This window comes from Lepisosteus platostomus, chromosome 9, assembly GCF_059453375.1.
Source record: "Lepisosteus platostomus isolate fLepPlt1 chromosome 9, fLepPlt1.hap1, whole genome shotgun sequence".
Classification (NCBI taxonomy): Eukaryota; Metazoa; Chordata; class Actinopteri; order Semionotiformes; family Lepisosteidae; genus Lepisosteus; species Lepisosteus platostomus.
The window spans coordinates 47,138,895-47,158,183 of NC_142619.1; the positions used below are offsets into that span (position 1 = coordinate 47,138,895).

Genomic DNA, 19,289 nt, shown 5'->3' on the forward strand with positions numbered 1-19,289 from the left:
CCTCAAAGGCGTTATCCCAGTGAAAAACACTACTCACCCCATTTGCTTTCAATTACAGTGACCCTTTCGTTCAAACCTTTCAGATTATGGGGCAGACAGTCTACATGGATTTGGACAAGCATGCCAGTGTGACGTATAGATATGGTCTGTAAACCTTCTCTTTTCGATTTGCCCTGCTGCAGCTAATACAAAAACAACTTCAATTTGTTTCAATTCGGAAATTTAATTAAATTGTTGCTAGTTGATTTGTATACTCCAATGTACAGGGCATGACATAAATAAGGGTGTTTAGTGTAAATCTTTGTGACAGAACCACAATGAAATGTCTTTCATCCACATTCCACTCTTCAATCACAAACTTTAACTGCTTCCTTCTTCTGCAAACAGAACTGGTTGGACAGATACTGTGACAAAAAAGGTTTTCATTATTAAACTGTTAAATATCACCTGAAACCATGACCTTATAGCAGTCTGAATATTCTGAAAGGGCCACAGTTTAAAGTTCAAACTTTAAATCTCTCTTTAACCAATACAAGTGTAATGATGCACTCCATAAGGAATACCAAGATCCAATAAGACAGTATTTAGGGAATGGTTACTGAGAAGTCAGACATAAGGAGCTTTGGCTTAAACAGCTTGGCGTAGGGCCAGCCACCTGGCTGCAGGACAAGGAAGTTAGGTCTCAATACAAAGAGTAAACTACGGGGAAGGTGCAGTGGTGGCGATGGAGTGAAGTAAGGATGAAGACAGAGTTATAGCTCACTTGTGACATCACTTCTGTGAAGGTGTATACAGGAAGTGACATCACAGAGGATTACGATTCAGTCAAGCAGAATTGAAGGAGAACTCGATTTATGTCAAGTCATTTATACATATACAGTATAATAAAATATTACATGTTGAAATATACTATAAATGTTTCAGACAATGCTCAATAGCAACACACAATATTTAAATGTCACCTAAGGAAAATTATATTCATGCAAATTGAAGTGACATACTTGATAACCACAGTATTACAGTATAAGTGAAGAATAATATTGTTGTTGCTAACCAATAAATCATCTGTTCTCACAAGGATGTGACTCTCTTCTATCAATGCTGTGTTTTATCCTGATACAAGTAGCTATACTACAATAGGTGGCCAAAACGACTTCAATACTTCGATCGTAAAAGCTGTCAGTAAGGTAACACCTGCCTATGGTGCTTCTACATTTCTGCAAGATTACAATAAGTTGCAATATCAGTTGGAAAAGAGAATCTTTAATTCTCATTGCACCATGGAGAGGAGACTTTTTTTTGCCATAATATGCAGTACATTATTAGATTATTCTATGAGATACAAATTAAAATGATAATCTTTCTCCAATATAAATTAATCAGTTTTAACTATTGGCAGTTCACATTTTAGCTTACACTAGAGACAAACATTTGAAAGAATTGTTAAACGACTCTTTGTGAATTGATTTAGGCTGCTGAATTAAATCCCAATCTGCAACACCAAGAAGAATTAATGGAGCAAAATGCCACCCGGCTTTGATAAAACGCAGTCATACAAAGTCATGAATTGTCTTGACTAAAAGTCATTACTTTAACTTATGTTATAGAAGACCTAGGTAAATTAGCTCCCAACGCAACAGTTGTTCATTTGAACTTTTTTTTCCTTTTTCTCAGAATCTCTAAAAATGTCTTCTACATTTTCTCTGATGTTTTATACTTTTGAGCTTAACCATGCTTTTTAGCTTTGATTTCATTTTGCCATAAATGCTAGAAATTTCTAATTTTAAAAGACATGAATAGCTACATTAGAGCATCTCTCGTCAAACTGTAAATACCCGATGACGAAACTGCAGCAACCAAAAAGCCCTCTGACGGCTCGCATACAGATTTGCCTGGTATTTCTGGTCCCCCTTCTTCTTCCCTTTGGCGAAGATATGAAAGGACTGTGTTTTTGACTCTGCATAGTTTGACTATGCAAAGAAAGTATACCCTTAGATTCAGGGCAGGGCTGGGCTGTTGGGGTATGATCGGAAGGTGTTGTCATATACTTCTTCTGCAGCGTCACAAACGTTCATGTCTGAATATTCATTCGGAATTTGATATAAATGCACTAAGTGGAAGTGCATTTAAAAATGAGAATAGGATGACGCTCCTCCTGCAAAGGGTTTGTAGGAGTACGGAACAAGATACCCCTGTTTCTTTCAAGACATGGCTGGATGAGATCCTTGCCATCAGTTAGCTAACAGATACTAGCCAATAACCAGACTAGAGGGGTAAATGATCTCCTCTGCTTTGAAAACGGAATTCCATTCATTTTCAGTCCACTTGCCCTGGTGACAGGTGCACCCCACAAACAAGCTTTAAGCACTTTCTGCATCAGTATAATTTACCTTTGGACAAAACCATTACAAAGAAGCACACTGAAAGCTCCCAATACTTCTCTATAATGTAACGGATGTATGCCAGGCCATTGTTAAGCAGCTCATTCATCTGGCTGTAAAGGATGTCTGACTTTTCCTAACCTGCACCAATCAATAAATACATATTTAGTGAACTTCAAACCTTCAAACAACAGAAACTACTTTTTAAGAGGAACTTTTTCGACTATTTATTTGAAACAGACCATTGTATTGCACTACCATCTACCACCCACACAGAACCACCTACGACTTGTGCCACTTTACTTTCTGTAGCAGTGAATCCCCAACTTCCTTTACAAATGAACACTGATAATACAGTACTGCATATTACATTAAGTGAATGTGTTTACAAAATTGCAGAGAAGGTATTTAGATGTCCATCAATCATCTATTTCCTATACCAAAGTGCTTGAATCCAAGATGCATGCTTTGCACAGCTTGTGGAAACTAGACTTTACCAATTAACCAGATTAGGTAAATAAATTACTTTACCCAAATGCGATGAGCACACTGACCAATGGACATAAAAAATTGATCCATTCACAAAAATGGCAAATTACAAATTCACAACCTCATATGACTTATATTTCTCTTGTTGGTATTGATGCAGAGAATTATTTCTGTGATGAGAAAATGGAGACGTGAATCTGATTTCAATTCCATATACAGGAGACCGAACAAAAAACCTGAAGCATCGCAAAATATATTCACTTATTAAAAAGTCTCTAACCACGTCAGTGTTTATTACTACTTAGCTGGCTTTTATCCAAGATGAAGCATATTCAAAACCTTTAATGAACTGCAATAAACAGTAACACTTTTGTTGTGCTAAAAACACATACCACAGAATAATAATTCAATTATGCAACAACAAACAAACAAAATACAGACATTAGGGTAATGATATAAGCTTCTGTACGATTCAGCAATTGTATTAGAGCGGATCCTCATTAACGATAGGCACGTAGCTCAATCTTGTACTAAGAGTGTACAATATTTGTCACCATGTTAAAAAAATACTGCCATTCTGTAATCTGTCCAGAGAAGAGTAAAAGGTCCTATGGTATAAAAGGAATGTTCTACACTAACAAGCTAACAGAGTTAAACCTTTTTTAGTCTCAAGCATAGAAAACAATGATGGGATCCGACCCCTGTATTCCAAGTCAATCCAGTGGCCTTCTTAAGTATCAACAGTGAAACATGATCTGAAAGTCATAACTGGAAACTATGTGAAGGTAAATTTAATCTGATAATAGGAGGAATACCTTTATACAAAGTGTTGTGGGAGTATGGAACAAGCTACCCAGCCTTGCTGTTGAAGCCAAAATCCTGGTTTCTTTCTAGAAACCTGGACGAGACCCTAGGATCAATTAGCTACAAACTGCCAAATGGGCGAGCAGGGTTATACGGGTCCATCTCGATTTTAAATAACCATTCCTATTTTACATGCGTGAGTGACTTTCTGGTTATTTAAAAAATCTAAAATACGATTTTCCCCTGTGTTTGTGCCAACGATCCTCCTTCAAATTTACTTAAAGAGAGAAGTGAATTTACTTAAAGAAGTTTAGGATGTCCACATGAATAGTCCAGAGAGCTCCAGGTCATATGCAACACAATAAAAGATGTCTACAACACTAACAGTAAAACTGCTTGTCTAGGACCATTCGTCACATATGAAAGAACATGATCAAAACATTTCTGTCCGTTATATTGCAGCATATACGTATATGAACACCCATGCATGTGAATATACACACAGATACATATTCAGGGAAAACAGTAATGCCGACATGCTGGATTCACTGCTTTCCAATAGTGCACTCCTCAAGTTACTTATTTTTTGTAAATGTATGGCTATTCACTTTGCTTCAGTCGAGCACAAATGCTACAGCGCTCCCAGAGAGGCTCCTACCTCCCTTTCCAGCAGCTGCCCTCCGTCTCGATGGTGACACCAGCTCCCTGACAATCTGTAAGACCTGCATTATTGCCGGTTGCCAGGACAGCTGGTGCCAGCTGCTCTCCTGGAATTCCAACAGGTTTCCATCCCTCCGCTACCTCCTTGCCTTCCGAGAGCAGCATCTGAGCATCACAGCACAGCAGAGCACAGCTACAGCGTCTGAACAGCGGCACAGGCTCCAGTTACACAATAAGGTTCCGCAGCGATCCTCAGCCACAATAATTGGCATGAAGTGAATGCCGGTGAAAGAAGCAATTAGCTGGTGTCTCTCTTCCTCGTTCTCTCTTGATCCCCAACAAAACAGTTAAAAAGTGTAGAATTGAAACCATCAGCAGTGGCAGCCAAACGAAAGTAAATTCAGCAAGTCAGTCCGTGCTCCATTCTTGGAACATTAGGAGAGGGCCAGCACAGAGTCAGGACACTACCAAGTTCCTGCCTTAAAAGTTTCCAAGAAAAAAGAAAGCTAATAAAGATTCTTTAAAAGGACTGGAAATGCATGAGGCAAAAAAAGTAAAACAAAATGAAAATAAAAACACACGTGCATCCTAAACTCATAAGCATAACTGCACCTTAAACTACCAAGACTGAATACGATCCTCCTTCAGGTCAATACAGAATTTTTAGAGACAGCCTATAAAGTGAGATCAAGCAGTCTGTCTCCGAGCGAGGTCAGCTCCAACATCAAATTAGAAAACGCAGTGTAAATCACTGGCTGACTTCAAGCCCCTTCCCCTGTTTTCACACTCTTTACGATGTTCTCGTGCGTGACCAGATTTCTTAAGCTTGGTGCTCTGTGGAAGAAATGTTCTCGTTTTCCAGTTGCAGCTTCATCACCCACTAACTGGGGCACCAAGAGTTAAGCTTGCCATCTACTTAATGATGACATGGCTGTGCAGCATCAATACTTCTGTCAGCTACAGGTACTGCCTCACTCTGTCACCAACATAATTCCAGTCTGCAACAGACAGCAAAGAAATCGTTACACAATTAGTAGTGCGGAGTAGGCTTTGTTAGTTCATTAAGGACGTCTCAATTGAAAATAGAGAAGTAGTACAGTTAATGGCAAAACGACAATGTCATGAATAAACCGACCACATTTTTTACCCCCGTTTTCTACAAATTAATTATATCCTGATGAATCACCTTCCCTCCTGTTCATTTCCCTCAAATGGAGGGTTTCTTGCTGTGTCATTCCTTGAGCTAATGGCCAGGATTTACAGTTAATTCTATGGTGCAGGGCAATTCACAATATATACAGAGGAAAGAAATTTGAACAAACGCACAACATATTACACAACACGCAATGAAAATCAGATGCTTCCCACTATTAATATACAGTTCCATTTTCTTTTGCATTTTTTCAGCTTCTCTTTAAATTAGCCGTGAATAATGTATCAATGCAATACCGTTGTTAAAATTAAGGCACCCAAAACAAATTAATATACCATGATTCGACTCAATATTCAACTATGCAATAAATTAATCTTTCCATTGATTCATTAATCAATTTGTTAGCGGGAAGTTAAAAACCTTTTTTCATTTGACATTTCAAGATAATAATACATTCCTGGTGGCGACAGGCACACATTTATAGATCATAAGACTGAGTGTTTGAGGTTCCCTACATTTTCTGCCTTCACTGAGAAATGTCTCTTCATCTCCATTTTAAAGCTTGGAACAGCTGCTGCCGTTTGATATTAAGGAACCAAGCAACAGTTGTTTTAATTTTCATTTTTTTTAAAGGCTTATTTTTCCACCAAGCTGCATTTCTTTCCGAAGCTCCTGTCCACAGTACTCTGTGTACTGTAGGTTCTGCCCCGAGAGACAACCTTGATATACGAAATTGGACGACGAATACTTTTTCCATTTTTCCATTTCTTCTATTCTACCTTTTATTTCTTTAAATAAAACCCTCATGTGCTACAAATAACAGATTTTTCAAGCATTACAGCAACGCAATGACCAGCAAGTGCGCGAAGGCTAGAACACACTCAGACAAGTATGTCTATTTCTTCCCTCTGGTTTGTACCTGCCCAGAGATTGATGAAGATTGGAACCAGACACAGCTGCAGAATCTCGCCTGTAACTATTTTTGCTGCTTTGAGGTCAATCTGAAAATCATCAGGTTTGCTGGCTTTATGCCCTGTTGCTCAAGGTCTAATCGAAGCAGGCCTTGGCCAAAAGCTTTGCCATAAATGTAGTACATTTTTTAAATAAATATCAAAGTGATTATTTTTCTATTAAAAGAATATAGGAAAATAGTGCACATAAAACTAGGAAAATTTCAACAAATTTCCTTTTTAGCCTATTTAATATTAGACCTTCAGTTTTTTATCTTTAGCAAACACAGTCGTGTGTTTAACTGCTGTATGGTTTATGGATATTTTAAAAAACATACTGGTCAATAATATTGATATCCCTGTTTATTCTCATTTTCCTTATACTGAAAATAGCAACTTTCTAAGGTTACAGGTTAAGGTAACCTACTGATTTGTGCTTATCAAATCCAGCTGAAGTATTGTATTTCTAATGTTATACATATTTAATAACGTATAATTTAAAAAGTTGTTCTGTGTTAAAATACATTTTTGTAATGTAAAATCTACCACCATTGCTGGTGTTTTAGTGTCAGCTGTATGACCTGTCTCTGTAGCACCACAGGAATCCTTAAATTACACAGGAATGACTCCTTATCAACTCTTATTACAGTAGGTCTTATTGCAGTGAGACATTTGTTCCTAGAGCTTATGTAAAATGGATGAAAAAGGTTAAGAAGATGAAGACAAGGAGGACAAACAAAGAAGCAAATGAAATCCATTAGCTTACTGAAAATGTATTAGTACTTTAATATGGAAGTGTAAATATGGATCAGTTTAATAATAAAAAAGTTAAATTATGTGAATTCTTCTCCTAATATGCAATTTTCAGTATGTTACAGTACATACAATTTATCAAGGTATTTTCAGCTCTTGATTCTGCTTACTTGTCTATTTCTAATTTACCAGTAAGTATCTGTTTGAAACACATTTCTGAGATTACTGCTGAAAAGTTCACAAGTAAAGCACAAAGCTCAGTATCCATCTTCCACAGTGCAGGTGTGGTACAGATGTGCATCCTGCTACACACCATCAAATGAGAAACATTTTTTCCCTCCAATTGAGCTTTTTATTCTGGAGGAGTTACTGAGTGCGGCAAATAAAAAATAATTATTTAAACCACAATGCATCTAACAGTATATGCAACAAGAAACAGAAAACTATAGATGACATGCTAATTATGACTTGCTTAACAAGTAGCTTACAAAAAAGAGGGTAATGGTTCTGAAAACAGGGTCTTACTCCATTATGACTGTACATCTTGGGTTAAATATCTCCTTCTCGGAAGACATACTGGGATTTGGATAATTCCATACTTTTTTTCTCCTCTAGTATCAAACCTTTTGTTACATTGCATTTATGTTCATGAGTTCCTTCAATTTCCAAGATCATACAAAATTCAGACATATTTGTTGCCTCTCCATTGGGATTAGATAAATTAGATGTTTACAAGACAAATATCTAATGTTATTTAATTTAATAAAGAATATAGGAAAACCCATGTTGTGGTTCTAGATATATTAAAAAGAATTTTAGAAGAAATGTACAAAGCTCCACCTCAACAAATCTAAGAATATAAGATCTAATTAGAACTTCAGCATGGATATTCAGGTTTTTAATAAAATGTTTAAAAAACGTGGATGCATAATTTTGTAATTTTACAAAATGGGACACCTTAGGACAAGTCTGAATAGTTCTGCAAGGAGCTACAGTACATATACAATTTCCAGAGTGTTAAGACTTCTAAGGTCCAAAAGCATATGTGAATAATAAATGCCATTATTAGTTTAGACAGTTTAGTACATTATTAGTTTAGTGACTAAATAATGTTTCACTGTTTTCTGCATTTATGTAATATTACATTTAGTAATATTGCTCTGTGACCAAGATAAGCATTCTGATTATCAAACATTATTGGGATATTTCTTTTTCCATGGTGGGTCTGATGTGAGACATTTAATTTGTGTTTATTTGGGGGAAATAAATGAAACTGCTGCCTCATGCTTCTGCATAGGACCTCAACATGGATTTTTGTGAACTGACATTTTCAAGAATCATTTAAAATTATGTTAAATATGATTTACTGCATTTGCTCAGGCAAACCAAAGCAATTCAATAAAAATGATCAACTGCAGATATGGATACTGAACTCACTTCCTTACAAAAACTAAGAAAATTAGTATCATCAAAAACACTTTTAATCAGGAGCTAATTTTAAAGGTGGAATTTCTGAAGCTGGAGAAACTGCAATGACTCTGGCATTGATCATAATGATCACACCAGCGAGAGAATGCTTCTCTCCCTGCTGTGATGGTGTGTGAATGCTTGGTGTTTCAGCACCAAGATTATTTTCAAAAAAGGACAGATGAACAAAGAACTTGTCCTTTTTAGATATCTGATTCTTGGTTAACGTAACTGTAAAACTGCTGACTTTTTACAACATAAATTTTCAGTCTAAAAATTTCACCTAAACTGAACTCCGCTTTCATCTACAACTCCAAAACGAATGACCCAATAAAAGCTTACTTGAGACTTTTTCTTCGCTTATGCCACGTGAGATCATTTATTAGGAGGCAGATTTCCTTAATTAATAGCCTTTCCTTCCTCAATAAAGGGTGGTTTGCAATCTTATTTCCGAATCTTAACAGGTCACATCACTTGAAAAAGAGCCTTATTGAATTACAGTAATATTATAGAAAACATCTGCTTATCCTAAACACACATGCAGTATGGAAGCGATAAAATTTTACTTTCAGTTTTGGAACAAAAAAGATCTTAACATTTTATTAACAAGGAAACAAAGAAATAGATCTTAACACTATATTATCCTGGCACCAGGACTGCATTTTGTATAGTATCTCAGCATTTCATTTTATATTGAGGTCAGCTTTACAACAATTCATTGTCAACAATATGTTGTACCTAAACCCTATAATGTTCTTACACCAAAAAAGCAAATAATGGAAAAAAAAAAAACAGTGAACAAAGATGTTAAAAGTTACCACAGACCAAGCTGTTTGACTTCAAAACATTAAACAGCAGCAGTCAACAACAACATCAATAAAAAGACAAGTTAAGGTAAACATTAAAAGGGTTGTTGAAAACACACAATCCTCTGTGAAAGTAACTTTTCTTCAACAAATCTACTAAGGTGAATTGTAGAATGTGACAAAATGGGCACGATGTTACTAAATGTAGTGCAATTATTAATTTAATTGTCTGTCAGTTTTTTCTAAACTGCTTACAATCATAGGCATTTATACAGCTCTGTATTTTTCTGCAATATATTGAGTGAAGTACATTGCTTAAGGGTACAACAGCAGTGCACCACCCTGGATTTAAACTTACAACCTGAAGTTACAAGTCCAGAAACCTAGTCACTCCTCCTGATAACCACCTTTATATTAAGCAGCTAATAACACATGTGCACTGCACATCTGTCATCTGTCTCTAAAAGAAAAGAAAAATCTAAGCAAGATGAGCTGAAAAAATAACTGTAAAAAAAAAAAAACCAAGCCAAACCTGACTGGGCCGCCACACATGGGCACAGCAGTTATCCGCCCATCCTCCCCTTTTCTAACTGCTTCATCCAATACAGGATCGCCGGAGAGCCGGAGCCTATCCCGGCACGCAGGAGGGGATACCAGCCCCTCGCAGGGCACACTCGCACCAGAGCCAGTCTGCCCAGGAGCCAACCAACCTCCCAGTATTTCTTTGGACTGTGGGAGGCAACCAGCGCACCTGGAGGAAACCCACACAAACACAGGGACAACATACAAACTCCACACAGACAGCACCCCAGGTCTAGAGCCCAGGGCCCCAGCACTGCAAGGCAGCAATGCTAACCGCTGCTCAACCGTGCAGGTACAGCTGTTATATTTAAATTAAAATAATCCATCAGCTGCCAGGTATGCAGCTGCATTCTATATTATACATGTCATTTCCATTCCCCCCCCCCCCCCCAGAGTTTTATTATAGGAAGAAACAGAACGCAACTGAGAATCTAATCAGCCCCTGGGGCTTTGGCACACTGATTACAATATAGCTCTCCCTGTCGTCACCTGTTAGCATCATAAAACCCACGCAAGACAAGCTCTTCTAACAGAAGTCAGGCTGACTGCTGGAAGGGAGACAATCTTTCTTGGGGGCATGCCAGCGAAGTCATCACCCATCCCTGTAAGCAAGAGCCGACAGAGATTGACAAGAACTATTCTCCAAACCGATATTAACTTTACCGTCTACATCTTGGAGGTCTTCTTTCTGCATAGCTAGAATTATTCTCTCTTACTACCTACATCTTTCGGATGTTGGAAAGGGCAGTACATGGGTGGAGCCCGTAAAAACTGTTAACACTCATGTACTGCATTAAGACGGAGATCACTAAATGTCAGAACCACATGACAAAATTAACCGACTCAATGTCGGTGCCTGCTTGCACAAAAAATCCCCTCCAAGTGTGTTTTCAAAATAAAAAAAACGGAATTTCAAACTTCAGTTATTTATAGTACGCTGCTTCTAGATCACCATTTTGCAAATTGAAACTTATATGGGTTTCTGGTTTCTTTCAGAACTAGAACATGGTGGCGGTGGATCTGGTAGAAGTGATGTAGATTGACTATTGTACCCGAATTTTAAATGATCTGTTCTGAATACATTTACATTAAAATCAACCGTAAACTGAACTAAGTGTTTGCATGAGGGATGCGATTCCACAAGGGGCAGAGATGCTTGAAGAGAAGTTCCCCCCACCTCCGCAGCCACCCCAGACAATATAACTAGAGGCAATGGGTCAGGCAGGGAGTGATTCATAACCCTTTCAGTACCATGCTGGGTGTTAGCCAGACTAAGAGCCCGGAGAAAGAGAACCTAACAGAAGGAAGCCCTTGTTTGTCGTCTTGGGCCAATGAAGAAAAGAGACTTGTAAAGCACTGTCATTTTAGTGCCTACTTTAAACGTGAATGAGAGAGTAATCTGTTTTTTTTTTTTCCAGAGGCAGACTGACTAAACAAGATAGTGGTAGGGGACCTGAAATAACCAAGTGTTCCAAATATACAGGCCTTTTGATCCATTAGTGTCATGTACTTTGTAAGCACGCTTATAATTAAATATCATGCACACCAATTAAAGGGGAACTGCAGTCTCAGTTTCTCCGAACGGTTATTAAATTTGAGCAACAATATTATGCATTGACGGGATAGAAAAAGTTGACAAATTTCAAATTAGGCACAAAATCGTGAACTTTGTAAAAGTACTGTATGGTCACCGTGTTGTCGAGAGTTTGCATGAATTGTGCCGTGAAGCGGATGTTCCTAATGACTAATGTAATGTGATAAAAGTGAATAAATAAAGGTCATGGAGCAGATATTTCACCACAGAAACGCTCCAACGAGATCTGCATGCACAGTTAATAAGTAGTATTTGTCAGCAACACTGTCTCAAAAAGAAATGTACTCACAACCCTGCTTTTTACAATGTTATAGGGCTGCCTTACCTCACCAGATGTTTTGTTGCCTCATGCTGAATCACAGAATATGTCGCTGCGCATACCTGGAAATTTTGTGATGTAAAATGGAGGTTTTTCACGTTACCGTGTACACTTCACTTTCATCACGGTTTGAAATGCTCTCATCGATGCTAATTCTTTTTAACCTCAAAATGTAAAAAATAGTGTTGCTGTTCCCATTCAAAATTTTCCTCAATAGTATTTTTAACCCCTTCTTCCTACACCAGGCTTATAAACCCTGGCTTTCATGAGCTCCCTCACAAATGAGTAGAAATGCACTGCTCCTGTTTTGAGACCTCATTTGTCAAACAGTTCTGTAAATGCAAACCTCCGTGTGGCTCTGTTCCACAGAAGACAAGTGGGCATAAATTAGTACAGTGTAAATACATTAGCACACATTTAATAATCAAATTTAATCATCATAAAATAATTTAACAACAAAAAGGTCCAATCCTCTTTTAAAGAGCCCTCTTTTTAAGTGTCGGTATAACTACTTTCCATTTTAAGTTTGGTTTTCAGTGCTGCTAATAAAGGGACCTGTTCTGTTTTATGATGCAAATTATTTCTCCATTACCCTTTAATTTCCATTATACAATGTAGAGGGGAATGACACCTTTTTAATGCTTCTCTAAGAACCATCATCCCATTAAGTAATAAATAGTCTTATCACTGTACATCAATGATATGCTTCAATCATTTCGAAACAATACTCTATTGTAAAGCAAAACTATAATAAGTTCAGAAACAGGGCAGAGACGCTATGTGGCTGTTCACTCAGCTATCAGATTTTAAATTCTAACATGTTTGCATAGTACTAAAATGTTTTACAGAAGGTACAGAAAAATAAAGATAAAAACCTAAACAAAGCATACAAAATATTTTGTCATTTAGAATGAAATAGTGTGCTCTCCACTGAAACACGGCTTGTAATGAACAGCAAAAAATAAATTGAATTTATCTGAATAGACCAAGCCAGAGCACAATTCCACAAGCAGCTGATATAAAAATAAATGTTATGACATTCCCTTTAACATTTAACCCAAGATCAGTGTGACTCCTTTCAGGACTAACATATCACCAAACCAGAATCTACCACACATGTAATCCACACAAATACTATCCACACAGAGCACATGATACTCTTCACTTAAATACAGCTTCCTGTCCCTCTCTTGTCTGTGGATCTTGGGACTTCATTCCTTTCTTTCCTTCATCCCTTTTAAGCTCTCCTATTCTTTGTTGTAGAATGTAATTTCAAGTAAAAAAACGGGTGGCGTTTCCTGCATTTGAAAATGCTTGCTCCTTGACTGCTTTTTAAACAGTTGATCATGTTAGCTGAGAGCAATGCCTTTATGTGGCATTTAGAGAAAATATGGCCTCGCTGCTGAGTGTTATTAAGTACAGTGATTATATTAAGGGTACTACAATAAAACTGTTTTAAAAAAAAGACAAATGAGCACTAACACATGCTATTGTCTAACAATATACTGCAATGCAAAACAACAACTGAAAACAATACATGGTCCTGCATTTCCAGCATAATTAGTGTTGTTCTGAAAGAACAATAGCTTAGAACTGCATTATGCAAAATAAAAGCAAAAAATGGAAATCCAAAAACATTACCCAGAATTATGGGAATAAGAATTTGAATTAGCCATGGTTGTTTTACAACACATACAAGTCTTACTGAAACATCCAAATAAACGGACTTCATTTTTCATTTCCTTTTTATTCTACAATAAAAACACTGTTGAGGCCTCTTGCAGTAGTTCACTTGACAAAGCTAGATGTCATTTGGCTTCCTGAATGTATCTTATGCCAGTAAAATGCTAAACAATAAGCTGTTAGTTTCCAGAGGACGTAATGTTAAGCGGCTCTGCCTGCTTCATTGTTAACACTCTCTCAAGGCCATGGTATTAATTCTTATCAAACGTTGGGAGGAGGAAAATGAATTGGTTGTCATAGTGTGTTTGAAAACAACCTGCTGAACAGATTGTCTAGTTGGGTCCGTCTTGTACAGAGCTCTTACACATAGATAAGACACAAGAAAAGTCTTTCCTTTTACAAATTCCTTTCATAAAAAATAAAATAGCAAAATGTCAGGTCCTGCTTCAGTGTATACCTTCTGAACGTGTACGTGAAATGCAGATTTTACAATGCTTTATAACTTTTTAACAGTTCTGTAGTATGAAAGCATATTTTATATATATATATAGTGCATGCATACAAATTCTATACTGTACGGTCACAAAGTACAAAGTGTGCATGGTGTATGTACAACTTTCTACCATGAAAATGTCCTAAAGGCATACAGGTACAGCTGGTTAAATTTGACAGCAGCATACAGGGTGAGCTTGCAGTTCTGCAGTAGAAAGATGGATTACGTATATAGTTAAGCATTAGCAAGGGAGCAGACACTGTGCCATATTAAAGAATCACAACATTTTTACTACAAATTTAAAATGTTCAACCAAAGGTTGAGCTGTGTGCGTGTGTGCGTGCTTGAAATAAAAAAAAACGTTTGGAAGTAAAGCTGCCAGTGTGGAAAATCAAATGTTGAACAATGCACAGTGTTACAAATTGTGACAAAAATACAGAAAATGTGTTCTTTTTTATGTTTCAAGTCTCGCACTCAGTGGACCGGAAGTCTTATTGCAGTACACTCTTCTCTTCAACGTGTGTTGGGAAATTTCATTTGATGCTTAATTTTCTAAACTCCTAAAAGCAAAGTTTTACTTTCAAACTTAAGATGGAGAATCACAGATGCAAGGGGTAAAATCTAGCCTTTTCAGAAGCGGCATTCTTTTTACGTCACTGTCTTAGGAAGGCAAGAGAAGTGGGGAATGAAGGCTGACTCTTCAGCCTTCAGTCCTCATCTCGGCTCCCGACCAAACCATACAGCCAACCACCCAGTCAACTCTGGATCTCCAGCACTTGTAGCCATTTAAACTTCCTTCCTGTGGGAGGAACATAATTAAAAGCATGCTTCTATAAATAAAAGCATTTACAGTAACAAGCTCCAGAAGTTAAATGCATGTCACTGGATTCTCAGATTTTTCGCACAAACACATGAACAAAAAATCGTTAATGGGCACAACATAAACATGCTGAAAGCTTTGCTCTCCAGCATTATGTATTAATCGTGCCCCTATATAAATACAGTATTTCAATTAGTTGTGAATAAATAAAGTAAAAAGGCACACCTTTTTGTACCAAGTATAAGTTTTTACACAATGCTAAAATTTAGTTTCCAAAATTCCTTTTCATAATTTGAAATCAAAACAATAATTCACAAATTTTAGACATAATGCAGGGAAGCATAATTACAATTATGTTTACTGGCAGACGTGAATGTCTCACTGCTGTTCAGCATGCCATTTAAATTACTTTACCTGTACAGCTGAATTGAAAGAAGCTGCCTATATAAGACTTAAAATCTGATGTCAATACACAATGTATAGCGGACAGTTCTTTAACTTCTTTAACCCCTCCTTACTCCATACAAGCACTTATTTTAGCCCAAATATCTCAGAGCAGGATGGAAAAACTGCTTGTTAAGAGGGCAGTTTTGCTGAGAGTTACAGGCCGTCTCAGAGCCAGTGGTAGAGCAGGGAAAGAGCTACATTACAAAGGGACAGAAACAGGAAAAGGTGGCAAAGACAGCAAGTGAAAGGAGGGTCAGATCCATTAGGAAAACAACACCGAACTGTACACATATGAAAGAACTCAAAAGCACAGAGGAAAAAAACTCACAGCACGTTTCTCTCTATATATACTGTTTACACACTCATATGAATAAAAAAACACTTTTAAGCAAAAATAGCAAACATTCCTATGTTAAGTTACTGTACAAACTTTTTAAAGTAGTGATGCACAACTGATCTATAATTCCTTAAGAACAAAATACTGTAAGTTTGGGAGAGTACCTACTGCAATAATTAAACCTTAGACATTTATGATCCATTAGATACTATTCTTACTAAATAGCCAAAATCACTTTAACGTGTTAAAAGGACCAAACCAAAAAACAAAATTTCAGCTCCAGTCCATACCTCAAAGCAGATTTTGCAAAACAAAGTTCTAAAAAGAGAAGTTAGTAATGTGCTACACATCAAGCATGACAAATTCCTCAACCTCAAAAGGAGAAATGCAGCTCAGGGCTTACATTGTAATAAAGTAGGAACTGTACCAAACACACATCCTTGTGCAGTGTAAACAGAAGTCACAAGGCGATCTTGTATATGAATTGAGTAAAATGGTTACTGCCACACCTAGTTGTGCAAAAGTCATTAAATTAACAACATCCGATGCTTTGAAAAAAACAACAAAATATTTAATCTCTCTGACAATAGTGCATCTGTAGTTTCTTTCAAAGCACTGAAAGTCACATGGGATAAAAACTTTGAGGGGACTGAAAAGGCTGAAGTACACACAGGTAAAACTTGACTGTTTTGAGTAACTTGTCTACAGACAAGCTTGGAAAAAATGGAAATAATTTCTTTTTAACAAACTGAAGACATACAAGACACTGACATAAAACTCTTCTTTGGTTGGGTATAGTTGAGAAAAAAATAATATTAGAATCAAACTACAGTCTGTTTTTAATCCTTAAATAAGAAGATTTCTGGGCTAGTCATAGTCAAAGAAATTCAGACAGCTGAGATCACACTATAACGCTGCCTGCTGCACCTACATTAAAGATGCAATACACCGCCGTGCTTAACCTCTAGTGTTACATCACCTGATCTGTATAATTTTACTAGTTGTGACGAGATGTTTGCTCTTAATAACCAGATATCTGTTTTATATTGAAATTATATTTTGTTTAAAAATCTTGCTATACTGAGAAAATATGCAAATGAGTGAAGGTCATTTGGCCCATCTTGGTTCTTTTTTAGTTTAGTAACTAAGAGAAGTAAAAAAAAATATCTAGCAGTTTCCTAAAGAAGTCTAAGGTTTGGCCCCAACCACCTGGCTAAGGCCTGTTCCAGACTCCCACGGCTCCTTGTGTAAAGAAGGCTTTTTTCCTTTTCTCAGTCCTATTTCCAACTGTGATTCCATGTCCTTGTTTTTCTAGGGAATTTAAAGAAGTCCACTGGGATGACTATAATACCTCTAAATCAAGTCTGTTCTTACTCACTTGTTATACTTGAAGAGTATTAGATCCTTTAACCAGTCCGTACATGATAATCATGATAACCTCTTGAGACAAAGAGTCATTCTTCTTGTTCTGTAATTTTACGGATATATCCTTTTGGGGATGTCCCGACAAAAACGAAACCGTATTCTAAATGACATCATACTAAAGCATTAACAGGCTCAAGCAGAACTCCCCTTGACTTAAAAAAACCCTTTTTGGTACATACCCAACTTTACCATTTGTTTTATTATTTTACCCACATAGTTATGATGAGGACAAAGAGGAATCTACTGTATGTAAAAGCTCAAAATGTATTTCTACATACCTTCTGCTCAGTACCATCCATCCTTCACTATGCACATGCCAGTGTTAAACTCCATTTGTCAAGAGCCTGCCCAGTGCATGAGATTGTTATTTGTTTTGTTAGTCCCTGTTTCTGAATTGTATCATCTTGAAATTTTAACTAGTTGACCATCTATACCAGAAAAAAAATGTTGCTATGTTCCAGAGCCCTTAACTTCATAAGTACAGATTATGCCCGTTAAAATGACTTTCTTTAGCCAGTTTAGTCTTTGTGCATTAATTAAGTTTAATTCCTACAGCTTTCAGTTTTAAATTTAACCTTTTATGAAGGACCTTATCAAAATCGTTCCGGGAGGAATCTACAGTAAATATACTCACCATACCTGCTTATTTTTCAAAGAACTCTAGTAATCAAGTTAAACAAGACTTTATTTTTCTAAATCCATGCAGGCAGACTCACAAAAGGCCATTACTTTGCCAAATATTCATATTTTATAACACAGATGGAACAGGTGTATGAGAGAAAGAAGTTAAGTGTCAGCAAAGACTGCACAAAACGAATACTAATGTTTCCAGTAAAAACTACATCTACTTATATTAATTTAATAGAATATTATTTATCATCTTAATATAAATTTATACTCTAATTTATATTTCTCAGGCATTAGGTTAAGGAATGAAGTGGTAGATCAGTCATTTGTTTAAGGGTCGGGTCTTCCAGATGTGTTCACGGTTTACACAACAACAGAAAATAGCAATTCAGTGGGAACATTTGCTACATCTTTTAATCTTATCTGCAGAACCCCCACACACTCAAATGCATTGTGTACAATACTATTTGAAGAGAAAAACAGATACATATCTGGCACTGAGCAGATTACTGTATAAAATCCATCACTACAGGGCATGGTGTACACCTACAGTATGTGACCTTCACATGCGACCCATACTGACCATCAGATGTTCATTTCACAAAAACATAGAATTCAATATAATCTCATTTAGATGATTTTGTAATAACATCATTAGGTTATGCTCATGGCCTCAATATGTTCTGGTTATACCTTAGATTAAATTGCACAAAAAAGGTTTCACAGACCTTCTTTTTATAATTAATGTACTACAAATTGAAGTTAACTGTAGAATATTAACAAAACATCCATACTTAGTCAGGAGTGACAGTTTAGGTTAAGGCCACTGCTGTGATGCATTATTTACATTTTAGAAAACCCCAGTTTGTCATTACTATTGATTATATACTAAGTCATTTTATGCAGAACTTAATCTAAAGCATTTTCATGCATCTCTTTAGAGGCCTTCATTGTGTTGTGTGGTACTTCATGAAGTGTGTTTTAAATGAATAACATTACCTGTTCAATATGTTTAAATAATTACCACATAAGCTTTGAGGAACTTGTGAATATCAGGTTTATACTCTCTACTCTGCTTTCATATTATTCCATTACAATATCCCTAATGTCTCTTTATAATTTCACTAAAAACTAAATATTCTGTTTTTCTTCCAAGCTCTCCAGCAGGGTACTTAAGATTGTTTTGAAATAACATCTAAATAATACATAATAATACATAGACATAGAGGTTTGGGGTATTCAGTGCCTTTCAAACATATTCTGACCTTTCCTTTGTGAAATGACAAAATGATTCACAGGTATTTTTACATGACTGCTCAACAGTAACAGTGTCACCAAAAATTACAGAGAAAATAAAGAAACTGAAAATTGTTGAGCATTCAGATAAGGTCAATATTTGATTGAAGTGCCTTTGGTAGCAATTACAGCTGCAAGTCTTTTGGGGTAAGTCTCTATCAGCTTTGCTCTGACCTTGTTCTTTGAAATACTGTCATAAAAAG

The 19,289-nt window shown here is 36.6% G+C and overlaps 1 protein-coding gene across 2 annotated transcripts in view; it reads right to left on the minus strand.

Annotated features, from left to right (window-relative positions):
• Positions 1 to 19,289, minus strand: part of usp6nl (USP6 N-terminal like) — an 86,237-nt gene that overhangs the window by 58,413 nt on the left and 8,535 nt on the right. Inside the window, exon 1 of one of the 2 annotated variants that reach the window (XM_088645313.1) lies at positions 4,333 to 4,513. The exons of the other annotated variant lie outside the window; for it this stretch is intronic. Within the exon in view, the coding sequence (XP_088501439.1) occupies positions 4,333 to 4,402 (70 nt within the window). The 5' untranslated portion in view covers positions 4,403 to 4,513. Of the gene's footprint in view, positions 1 to 4,332; positions 4,514 to 19,289 lie in introns of those variants that run through there. 2 annotated transcript variants of the gene reach the window in all.